General features: G+C 42.7%; 1 protein-coding gene across 1 annotated transcript in view; it reads left to right on the top strand.

Moving 5' to 3' along the window:
* DNAH9 (dynein axonemal heavy chain 9) overlaps window positions 1-12,016 on the top strand; it is a 299,454-nt gene that overhangs the window by 224,558 nt on the left and 62,880 nt on the right. Inside the window, exons 52-53 of the mRNA XM_027131074.1 lie at window positions 1,758-1,946; window positions 9,682-9,917. Coding sequence (XP_026986875.1) covers window positions 1,758-1,946; window positions 9,682-9,917 — 425 coding nt within the window. The remainder of the gene's footprint in view (window positions 1-1,757; window positions 1,947-9,681; window positions 9,918-12,016) is intronic.

The raw sequence follows: 12,016 nt of genomic DNA on the forward strand, positions 1-12,016 counted from the left end.
CAGCCAGAGGGAGCGTTAAAGGACAAAGCTAGCATTCGACAGGCAAACCCTGAAGCTCTTACCTATGGGATATTTGATAATAAGGGTGTGGACAGGATGAGGCACTGAGATAGAAGCAGAAAAGAACAAGACAGGTGGTTGACCCTGAACATTGCTGACTATAACCTTGGTCTCTCCAGCAGGACGGTCATTTACACGGCCACTCAGGGCTCTAAGAGCAAGTGTTCCAAGGGCAGGAAGTAGAAGGTCCCACTCTCTTAAGGCCTGGGACCAAAAGCCAACTCAACATCCTTCCTCTGCGTTCTACTGGTCAAAGCAGTGACAGATCCAGGGAGAGGGAGCACAGACACCAGCTCCTGATGAGACGAGTGTCAGGGGATGTGTAGCCTTTTTAATCCCCCATGGTTTATATTTCTCATCATGAATCAGCTAAGAGCCTGCAAAGCAGTGTCCACGGGATGTGATTTCTCTTTATCGAGCGCCTTTTACAGCACCTTCCTCCCCAGTGAAAGGAAGTGGAATCGATCCCTTTTCCCATTTATTCCAGCCCCCATTTATGTATATAACAAAGCCATGTTTCCTAGTTCAGGGAGAAATTAGTCATAACAGTCACTGAATCGGTTGTGCTCCAGTAACAAGAGGTGAAGCCTCAGGTGTGTCTGTGCCCTTGTTTGTTGAACCTGCTGCTGCAGAGCTCTGGGATGATCGTCTTCACTGAATGGTGTGGTCTAGCGACAGCTCATCCACTAACGTGCAGGAAGCAGTCAGGACCTCCCCGCTGGCCTGTCTTCCGTTCAGTTCCCTGTTTGGTTTCCAGAATTCTGCGCAGCCTTTCTCTGCCCAGCTGGAGCCTTTTTTGCGTTGGTCCTCATAGGAGGCAGGTGGAGCTCTGCTCTAGGACTCAGGACAGGGCAGCTCTGAAGCCATCCCTGTCCCCACCAACCTGGGGTGGTTGAAGTGTCAGAAGACAGGACACTTCGACTTTCTGGTCTTTATCTGTGTGATCTAAGATGGCGTGGGAATGGTCGGTGGGCAAGTCCCTCAGGTCTCCCAGCTCTGACATCCTAGGATGCCATCTTTCCAGGAAGAAAAAGGGATCAGTCATAGCACAGAAGCCGAGCTTCACCGAACAGCCCACCTCACAGTCCTCTGTAGACAGTGTCTATCCTCTGGGAGAGGGCGCCCCCCCAACGTGGCCCCCGCAGAGTCAGGCCCTGCTCTGCAGTCTTGGTACTTTGCACACACCCGTGTTTCAGTGCATCTGACTCCGTGTCTTAATTACCATGCCGATCTCCCCACCCACTGTGAATTATTTATAGTGCAATTGATTTTATTTACTTTCACATTTCCAGCATTTGGAGGAGAAGAGAGAGGTACATGATTTTCTGTTACGTTTTGAGGACCAGACACAGTACCAAGTGATGAACACACATGGTCACACTAAATCCTCTTCACGGCTCTTCGAAGTGGGCATATTCATCTCCACACCTGTCAAGGGCAGAGCCTGGAAGGCTGCATTCAGGACCTGTCTCTCCACAGCCCACGTAACACAGAACAGAGAGCAGGGGCTCATTGACTGCAGTGTTCACTGCAGCCGGTACAAACCGCCCCCCCCCCATTGATCAGAAGGGCCACATAAATGATGTCCTGAGTCTCCTGCTGTGAAGCGTGTGCCATGCATTCTCCGTGGCTGAATCGTGGCTCTGTAGCCTGTGGTATGACGTGTCTTCTCCCCTCTCTGCTCTTTGAAATGATAGGTGGGAGGACTGGCCTCTGAAAACGTGAGGTGGACAGAAGCTGTGCAGAACTTCAAACAACAGGAAAGGAAATTATGTGGAGACGTTTTACTTACTGCGGCTTTCATTTCGTACCTGGGCTTCTTTACAAAGAAATATCGGCGGAGCCTCATGGATGGGACCTGGAGACCCTACCTGAACCAGCTGCAGGTAAGTCCAGCCCGCATCTGTCCTGACGCCACCAGCCTGTGGGGACCAGGGAGCTCATGTGACAGTAATAACACAAACCTCTGAGTCCCTACTTGCGTTCTTCCCCCCACAACCACCTGAGTATCTCCTAGTGACCGCTGAGACCCAGGAAGGAGACCTGTGCGCCCAGGTCCTCCCACACTGCCCTGCACTGTTCTCCACTGCCGTCCAGGCCACCTGAGCACGGCACCTCTCCTCTTCCTGGGTCTCCATGGGAACGCCGGTCCACCGCCCCCAGGCTGTCTCCTGACACTCCTCAAAACTATAAAACCCAAGAGGCCCCAAACGCATCCTGTATCTCCCTCCAGCCTTCTTGCTCTTGTGCCAAACTTCATAGCAGCAGTGGAGGAGCATTCCCCAAATGCTGCACCGCACCTTGTTACCAGGCCCCAAAGCTCCTCCGTCTGTGTCTGTGACCCACAGACACCCTTTATGAAAGCAGCTTATCTACTTTGGTCATGTGTATTCAGTTCTCAGTGTGAGTGGGAGGACGTTACTCCCAACTCCTCCCTCTACGCTGACATGATGAAATGGGGAAATGCTAGTTCCCAGCTGAAGAGGGATCAGGATGTGTTACATCTTGACACTTTCACATCACTCACAGTCCTCAATGAACAAATATTCACTGAGTCTTCAGCCTGCCCTACATGCCACTGGCAGGAGGTACAGAAGATGCTCAAGATCAGGATGTTGGCAGAACAGTCCAGTGGATGAGATGAGAGTCATGAAAAGCAGCTGCCGTGAGAGTCAGCACAGAAAGTTCACCACGTACAGTAAGGGTTATATTCTAGAATTCATCTGTAGGTGTTTCCTTGGAACACAAAGCCCATACCGTCTAGTGGTGGTTGGCTTAACAGATCAGCTCATAAAATCTCATTCACCTGATGATTTGCTGAACTTACAGCATTGGGAAATAAACAAAAGATAAAGCTGTTATTTATTCTCCTTCGACACTTGTGGAAAAGGAAATTTTTGAAAGGACGATCATTAGCTGAGCGAATGAAGACGAGGAGCCCAGTGGCCGCCCAGCAAGGGTTTTTCTGGCTTTCTTTGCGGCTCTTAAGCAATTTTTTTTTTTTACATCTTTATTGGACTATAATTGCTTTACAATGGTGTGTTAGTTTCTGCTTTATAACAAAGTGAATCAGTTATTCATATACATATGTTCCCATATCTCCTCCCTCTTGCGTCTCCCTCCCTCCCACCCTCCCTATCCCACCCCTCTAGGTGGTCACAAAGCACCAAGCTGATCTCCCTGTGCTATGCAGCTGCTTCCCACTAGCCATCTATTTTACGTTTGGTAGTGTATATATGTCCATGCCACTCTCTCGCTTTGTCCCAGCTTACCCTTCCCACTCCCCGTGTCCTCAAGTCCATTCTCTAGTAGGTCTGTGCCTTTATTCCTGTTTTTTTTTATATAATTTTTTTCTGCTTTATTGAGATATAATTGACAGGTAACATTATGTAACTTTAAGATGTATGATGTGTTGATTTGATGCACATATATTGTGAAATGATTACCACGGTAGCTTAGTTAATACTTCCATCACCTCACACAATACCATTTCTTTTTTGTGATGAGAACATTTAAGATCTACTCTCTTAGAAACTTTCAAGTGTACAATACAGTATTAACTGTAATCACCATGCTGTACATTAGAATCCCAGAACTTTTCTTATAATGAAAGTTTGTACACTTTGACCAACATCTCCCCATTTCCCCCACCCCCAGCCCCTGGCAACTACCATTCTACACTCTGTTTCTGTGAGTTTGGCTTTTTTAGATTCCACATATAAGTGAGATCATACAGTATTTGTCTTTCTCTGTCTGACTTATTTCACTTAGCATAATGCCCTCAAGGTCCATCCATGTTGTTGCAAATGCCAGGATTTCCTTCTTTCTCATGGCTCAATAAGATTCCATGGTATATGTGTCATTCATATATATGCATACATATATATATGATTCATATGTCATATACATACATATATATATATATATATATATATATATATATATATGCACACCATGATTCTTTATCCATTAATTCGTTGACAGACACTTAGGCTGTTCCCATAGCTTGCCTATTTTGGATAATTCTGCAATGAACATGAGGTGCAGATATCTCTTTGAGACAGTGATTTCATTTCCTTCAGATATATAACCAGAAGTAGAATTCCTGGATCATTTGGTAGTTCTATTTTTAATTTTTTTAACATCTTTATTGGAGTATAATTGCTTTACAATGGTATGTTAGTTTCTGCTGTATAACAAAGTGAATCAGCTATACATGTACATATATCCCCATATCTCCTCCCTCTTGCGTCTCCCTCCGACCCTCCCTATCCCACCCCTCTAGGTGGACACAAAGCTCCGAGCTGATCTCCCTGTGCTGTGCGGCTGCTTCCCACTAGCTATCTATTTTACATTTGGTAGTGTATATATATCAGTGCCACTCTCTCACTTCGTCCCAGATTACCCTTCCCCCTTCCCGTGTCCTCAAGTCCATTCTCTACGTCTGCATCTTTATTCCTGTCCTGCCCCTAGGTTCTTCAGAACCTTTTTTTTTTTTTTAGATTCCATATGTATTTGTTAGCATATGGTATTTGTTTTTCTCTTTCTGATTTACTTCACTCTTTATGACAGACTCTAGGTCCATTCACCTCACTACAAATAACTCAATTTTGTTTCTTTTCATGGCTGAGTAATGTTCCATTGTATATATGTGCCACATCTTCTTTATCCATTCATCTGTCGATGGACACTTAGGTTGCTTCCATGTCCTGGCTATTGTAAATAAGAGTTACAATGAACATTGTGGTACATGACTCATTTTTTTTAACATCTTTATAGGAGTATAATTGCTTTACAATGGTGTGTTAGTTTCTGCTTTATAACAAAGTGAATCAGCTATACATATATCCCCATATCTCCTCCCTCTTGTGTCTCCCTCCCGCTCTCCCTATCCCACCCCTCTAGGTGGTCGCAAAGCACCGAGCTGATCTCCCTATGCTGTGCAGCTGCTTCCCACTAGCTATCGATTTTCGTAGTATATATAAGTCCATGCCACTCTCTCACTTCGTCCCAGCTTACCCTCCACCCTCCCTGTGTCCTCAAGTCCAATCTCTACATTTGCATCTTTATTCCTGTCCTGCCCCTAGATTCTTCATACCATTTTTTTTTCCTTTAGATTCCATATATATGTGTTAGCATATGGTATTTGTTTTTCTCTTTCTGACTTACTTCACTCTGTATGACAGACTCTAGGTCCATCCACCTCACTACAAATAACTCAATTTCGTTTCTTTTTGTGGCTGAGTAATATTCCATTGTATATATGTGCCACATCTTCTTTATCCATTCATCTGTCGATGGACACTTAGGTTGCTTCCATGTCCTGGCTATCGTAAATAAGAGCTACAATGAACATTGTGGTACATGACTCTTTTTGAATTATGGTTTTCTCAGCGTATACGCCCAGTAGTGGGATTTCTGGGTCATATGGGAGCTCTATTTTAGTTTTTTAAGGAACCTCCATACTGTTTTCCATAGTGGCTGTATCAATTTACATTCCCACCAACAGTGCAAGAGGGTCCCCTTTTCTCCACACCCTCTCCAGCATTTACTGTTTGTAGATTTTTTGATGATGGCCATTTTGACTGGTGTGAGGTGATACCTCATTGTAGTTTTGATTTGCATTTCTCTAAATATTAGTAATGTTGAGCATTCTTTCATGTGTTTGCTGGCAATCTGTATATCTTCTTTGGAGAAATGTCTATTTAGATCTTCTACCCATTTTTGGATTGGGTTGTTTGTTTTTTTTTGTTATTGAGCTGCATGAGCTGCTTGTAAATTTTGGAGATTAATCCTTTGTCAGTTGTTTCATCTGCAAATATTTTCTCCCATTCTGAGGGTTGTCTTTTCGTCTTGTTTATGGTTTCCTTTGCTGTCCAAAAGTTTTTAAGCTTCATTAGGTCCCATTTGTTTGTTTTTGTTTTTATTTCCATTTCTCTAGGAGGTGGGTCAAAAAAGATCTTGCTGTGATGTATGTCATAGAGTGTTCTGCCTATGTTTTCCTCTAAGAGTTTTATAGTGTCTGGCCTTACATTTAGGTCTTTAATCCATTTTGAGTTTATTTTTGTGTATGCTGTTAGGGAGTGTTCTAATTTCATTCTTTTACATGTAGCTGTCCAGTTTTCCCAGCACCACTTATTGAAGATGCTCTCTTTTCTCCATTGTATATTCTTGCCTCCTTTGTCAAAGATAAGGTGACCATAGGTGCATGGGTTTATCTCTGGGCTTTCTATCCTGTTCCATTGATCTATATTTCTGTTTTTGTGCCACTACCATACTGTCTTGATTACTGTAGCTTTGCAGTATAGTCTGAAGTCAGGGAACCTGATTCCTCCAGCTCCGTTTTTCTTTCTCCAGATTGCTTTGGCTATTCAGTTTCTTTTGTGTTTCCATACAAACTGTGAAATTTTTTGTTCTATTTCTGTAAAAAATGCCATTGGTAGTTTGATAGGGATTGCATTGAATCTGTAGATTGCTTTGGATAGTATAGTAATTTTCACAATGCTGATTCTTCCAATCCATGAACATGGTATATCTCTCCATCTGTTTGTATCATCTTTAATTTCTTTCATTAGTGTCTTATAGTTTACTGCATACAGGTTTTTTGTCTCCTTAGGTAGGTTTATTCCTAGGTATTTTATTCTTTTTGTTGCAATGGTAAATGGGAGTGTTTCCTTAATTTCTCTTTCAGATTTTTCGTCATTAGTGTATAGAAATGCAAGAGAGTTCTGTGCATTAATCTTGTATCCTGCTACTTTACCAAATCCATTGATTAGCTCTAGTAGTTTTCTGGTAGCATCTTTAGGATTCTCTATGTATAGTATCATGTCATCTGCAAACAGTGACAGTTTTACTTCTTCTTTTCCAATTTAGATTCCTTTTATTTCTTTTTCTTCTCTGACTGCTGTGGCTAAAACTTCCAAAACTATGTTAAATAATAGTGGTAAGAGTGGGCAACCTTGTCTTGTTCCTGATCTTAGTGGAAATGGTTTCAGTTTTTCACCATTGAGAACAATGTTGGCTGTGGGTTTGTCATATATGGCCTTTATTATGTTGAGGTAAATTCCTTCTATGCCTACTTTCTGGAGAGTTTTTATCATAAATCGGTGTTGAATTTTGTTGAAAGCTTTTTCTGCATCTATTGAGATGATCATATGGTTTTTCTCCTTCAGTTTGTTAATATGGTTTATCACATTGATTGATTTGCATATATTGAAGAATCCTTGCATTCCTGGGATAAACCCCACTTTATCATGTTGTATGCTCCTTTTAATGTGCTGTTGGATTCTGTTTGCTAGTATTTTGTTGAGGATTTTTGCATCTATGTTCATCAGTGATATTGGCCTGTAGTTTTCTTTCTTTGTGACATCCTTGTCTGGTTTTGGTATCAGGGTGATGGTGGCCTTGTAGAATGAGTTTGGGAGTGTTCCTCCCTCTGCTATATTTTGGAAGAGTTTGAGAAGGATAGATGTTAGCTTTTCTCTAAATGTTTGATAGAATCACCTATGAATCCATCTGGTCCTGGGCTTTTGTTGGAAGATTTTTAATCACAGTTTCAATTTTAGTGCTTGTGATTGGTCTGTTTATATTTTCTATTTCTTCCTGGTTCAGTCTTAGGAGGTTGTGCATTTCTAAGAATTTGTCCATTTCTTCCAGGTTGTCCATTTTATTGGCACATACTTACTTGTAGTAATCTCTCATGATCCTTTGTATTCTGCAGTGTCAGTTGTTACTTCTCCTTTTTCATTTCTAATTCTATTGATTTGAGTCTTCTCTCTTTCTTTCTTGATGAGTCTGGCTAGTGGTTTATCAATTTTGTTTATCTTCTCAAAGAGCCAGCTTTTAGTTTTATTGATCTTAGCTATTGTTTCCTTCATTTCTTTTTCATTTATTTTTGATCTGATCTTTATGATTTCTTTCCTTCTGCTAACTTTGGGGTTTTTTGGTTCTTCCTTCTCTAATAGCTTTAGGTGTAAGGTCAGGTTGTTTATTTGAGATGTTTCTTGTTTCTTGAGGTAGGATTGTATTGCTATAAACTTCCCTCTTAGGACTGCTTTTGCTGCATCCCATAGGTTTTGGGTCATCGTGTTTTCATTGTCATTTGTTTCCAGGTAGTTTTTGATTTCCTCTTTGATTTCTTCAATGATCTCTTGGTTATTTAGTAGCATATTGTTTAACCTCCATGTGTTTGTATTTTTTACAGTATTTTTCCTGTAATTTAATCTAGTCTCATAGCATTGTGGTCAGAAAAGATATTTGATACGATTTCAATTTTCTTAAATATACCAAGGCTTGATTTGTGACCCATCTTAAGATACTTAAGTATTTTTATGCCACAAACCCCTTTGGCAGTCTGGTAACACCTATGGAATCCTTCTCACAGTAATGTTTTTTAGTGTATAAAGTAGAATGCATATGATTACAAAGGAAAACAATTCTATTGAAGTACACTTCTGATCCCAGGATAAGAACCTCCAGTGGCTGGTTTCCCTTTTGAGGTTTGCTCGAAGGTATAGTACTGGCCATTCGTACCCTTAGCAGGTGTAATTAAAGGGAAAGGAGATGGTCTGGAGAGGTTTTCCTGAGATAACTGGGAAGACGAACTGCAGAGAAGAGAAAGTTGGAGAGGTTAAAGGGCATATGTGTGAACCTCAAAAGCATTCTAAGTGAAAGCAGCCAGACACAACAGGTCACGTATTGTATGATTCCATTTATGTGAAACATCCAGAATAGGTAAATCCGTATAGGCAGAAAGCAGATTAGAGGCTTCTGAGAACTGGGGGTAGCAGGGAATAGGGAGTGACTGCTGATAGACTTGGGGCTTCCTTTTGGGGTGAAGAAAATGTTTTGGAACGAGCTAGAGCTGATGGTTGCACATCGTGAACGTACTAAACACCATTGACTTGTGCACTCTAAAATGGTTAGGGAATGTGAATTTTACCCCAGTGTTTTGAAAAGTATATGTGTTTCCAATGAAAACAATTACTTGTAGAAGAATTAAATGAGCTGAGAGAGGTCAACGAGAAGAAAAGGAAGGGTTCCCAGGGGGGACAGAGACCAAGGGGAGACATTCCCTGGCCTGGTGGTTTGTTCCTGGGCCTCCCAGTGTGGGGAGAAGTCCTCAAGCAGCCCTTCCAGGGGGTGGGGTTGTCCATGGCAGGGGGAAGGGGAGCGTCTGCAGTCCTTTGCAAGCTGGGCATCAGCAGCAAGTGGTGATGCTGAGAGGAGAGGGTGGTCAGTACGGGCTGGTGTGGGCCTGGTCTGTGAAGCATAGAAATGTAGCAGGAAGTGACCCTGCTAACATGGGTGAGGGCGATGGAGGCTGTTGATTAAGATACAAATGATCTATGGTAGACATTTGACTTGGGTGAATGTACTGAAGAACAGAGGATGACACGGGCAGAATTTCTGCTGCTGTTCATCCATCAGGAGAAAAAAGACTATCAGGACGTTAAGAAAGCCTGCTTCCAGGAGTAATGACACAGCCAGGAAAGTGCTCCTCAGGGGAACTTTGGTCTTTCTTTTAGAGGAGTTCTGCCCTTTGAGTGAGCTGCAGACCCCACCCCCAGCTGAGAGCGCATGCTTCTGTTCTGAGCATGTGTGACCTTTCTTCGCCACCAGGTTCCCATCCCAGTGACCCCCAACCTAGATCCCCTGAGGATGCTGACGGATGATGCCGACGTGGCTGCCTGGCAGAACGAGGGCCTCCCTGCAGACCGCATTTCCACGGAGAATGCCACCATCCTCCTCAGCTGCGAGCGCTGGCCACTCATGGTGGACCCTCAGCTACAAGGCATTAAATGGATCAAGAACAAGTATGGCAAGGACCTCCAGGTCACCCAGATTGGCCAGAAGGGGTAGGTGGCTGTGCACAGAAGTTCCCACCTTGCCGTTTATGCAGAGGGAAATAATGTGATGAGCAGGTTTTAAGCAGCTGTGGATTGTTTCTATCCTCCTGGTTCCTCCAGGAGTTTTCTCCTGTTTTTCCTCTCACTTTAGGAAATGTCTCAGTGAGAGATGCTTGGGTACTGAGTCTCTGCTTTTCTTTCTTTTTCTTATTTTTATCTTTATTTTTATTGGAGTACAGTTGGTTTACAATGTTGTGTTAGTTTCTGCTGTACAGCAAAGTGGATCAGCAAAGTGGATACATATCTCCACTTTTTTTTAGATTCTTTTCCCATATAGGTCATTACAGAGTATTGAGTAGAGTTCCCTGTGCTACACAGTAGGTCCTTATTGCTATCTATTTTATATACAGTAGTGTGTATATGTCAATCCCAATCTCCCAATTTGTCCCTCCCCCCTTTCCCCCCTGGTAACTATAAGTTTATTTTCTACATTTGTGACTCTATTTCTGTTTGGTAAATAAGTTCATTTGTACCATTGTTTTAGATCCCACATATAAGCGATATCATATGATATTTGTCTTTCTCTGTCCGACTTGATTCACTCAGTATAATATGTGCTTTTCTTTCTCATTAGAAATCATAAGCGTCAGCCTCCCGACCCATTCCTGAGTCCTTCTTCCACCAGCCCAGGGGTTCACCCTCCCATCTCTCCTGGAATACTTCCTGCTTCCCAAGCACCCTATTCCATTGTCACACAAGACTGTGTTTTACAGTCTTTCTCACATTTAGTCAAAAACTGCCTCTCTTAGCTCTCTTCTACCCTTTGTTCCTACCTCTGCCCCAGAACCACAGAGAACGTAAAGCGTCTCTCTCCTGAGGAACGATGGGACATTTGCAGTGGGGTGCTTAGCAGCTGAGATAGTTATGGAACCTTCGGAACCGTTTGCACCTGCCATGTGGCTTTATCCATACATGGTGGGGGAGTTACTGCACACGTCAAGGGACATGAACAACAGGGAGAATGTCTGACCAGCACCCACTGCACTTCATGGGCCTCAGCTCCTCTCCCCCCACTGCTTCATTCACTCTGTTATAACTTAGCTTTGTAGTTTCAGTTCTCAATTCTTGTTCTGTGTCTCTAGGAGACATGAGAAAAATAGGATGGGGCAATGAACAGGAGGGAGAGGGCCAGAGATCACTTATTAGGTGGTCGATATGTGTTGGTCTTGGTGTTAGGAGCTTTACCTCAAATGCTTCTTAATCCACACGACCAATGAGGTTAGTGTTATTGGTACCATTTTCTCATTTGAGGAAATAGTTTCACACAAGTTAAGTAATTTCCCCAAGAGTACACAGTTTTAAAGGCAATGGATATTTGCACACCCATGTTCAAAGCAGCGTTATTCACAATAGCCAAATGGTAGAAGGTAATCCAAGTGACCATCAACAGATGAATGGATAAACAGAATGTGGTGTATCAATACAATGAAATATTATTCAGCCTTGAAAAGGAAGGAAATTCTGTCCTATGCTACAGCATGGGCGAACCTTGAGATGAGTGTGCCAAGTAAATGAGCCAGTCATAAAAGGACAACTACTGTACAGTTCCACTTCCATAAGGTCCCTAGAGTAGTCAAATTCATAGAGACAGAAAGTAGAATGGTGGTCCCAGGGGCTGTAGTAGACAATAGTCTACCACAGTTTAAAAATAATTAGTTAAAACTTTTAAAAATTAATGGAGGCAATATTGGAACCGAGGTGGTCTTCACTTCAAAGCCCACGTTTATCCACTCTTAACATACAACCACCAGCGTGAGGCTTGCTGCCCTGGCCACATGTCCCAAACATGCTTGTCCAGGGGTCCAGACCACCCACGGTTGTTTAAATCAAGCATGCGATGTTCAGAAAATAGTTAAATCACATGTTGAATACCCGGATGGATCCTTTCTTATAGATAGGGCAGGTGGGAAATGAATGCCGTGGTAGGACACAACATAGTTTTATCTGTGTCATCAGTCATGGTAATCTAATCCTGGCCTTCCCTTCAAACTTTGATTAAAATATTCCTCTCTAATTGACCAATAACTGCATTTTAGACACAAGTATTT

Source organism: Aethalodelphis obliquidens, unplaced genomic scaffold (assembly GCF_003676395.1).
Source record: "Aethalodelphis obliquidens isolate GAN/ISIS:26980383/991018 unplaced genomic scaffold, ASM367639v1 scaffold38, whole genome shotgun sequence".
Taxonomy (NCBI): Eukaryota; Metazoa; Chordata; class Mammalia; order Artiodactyla; family Delphinidae; genus Aethalodelphis; species Aethalodelphis obliquidens.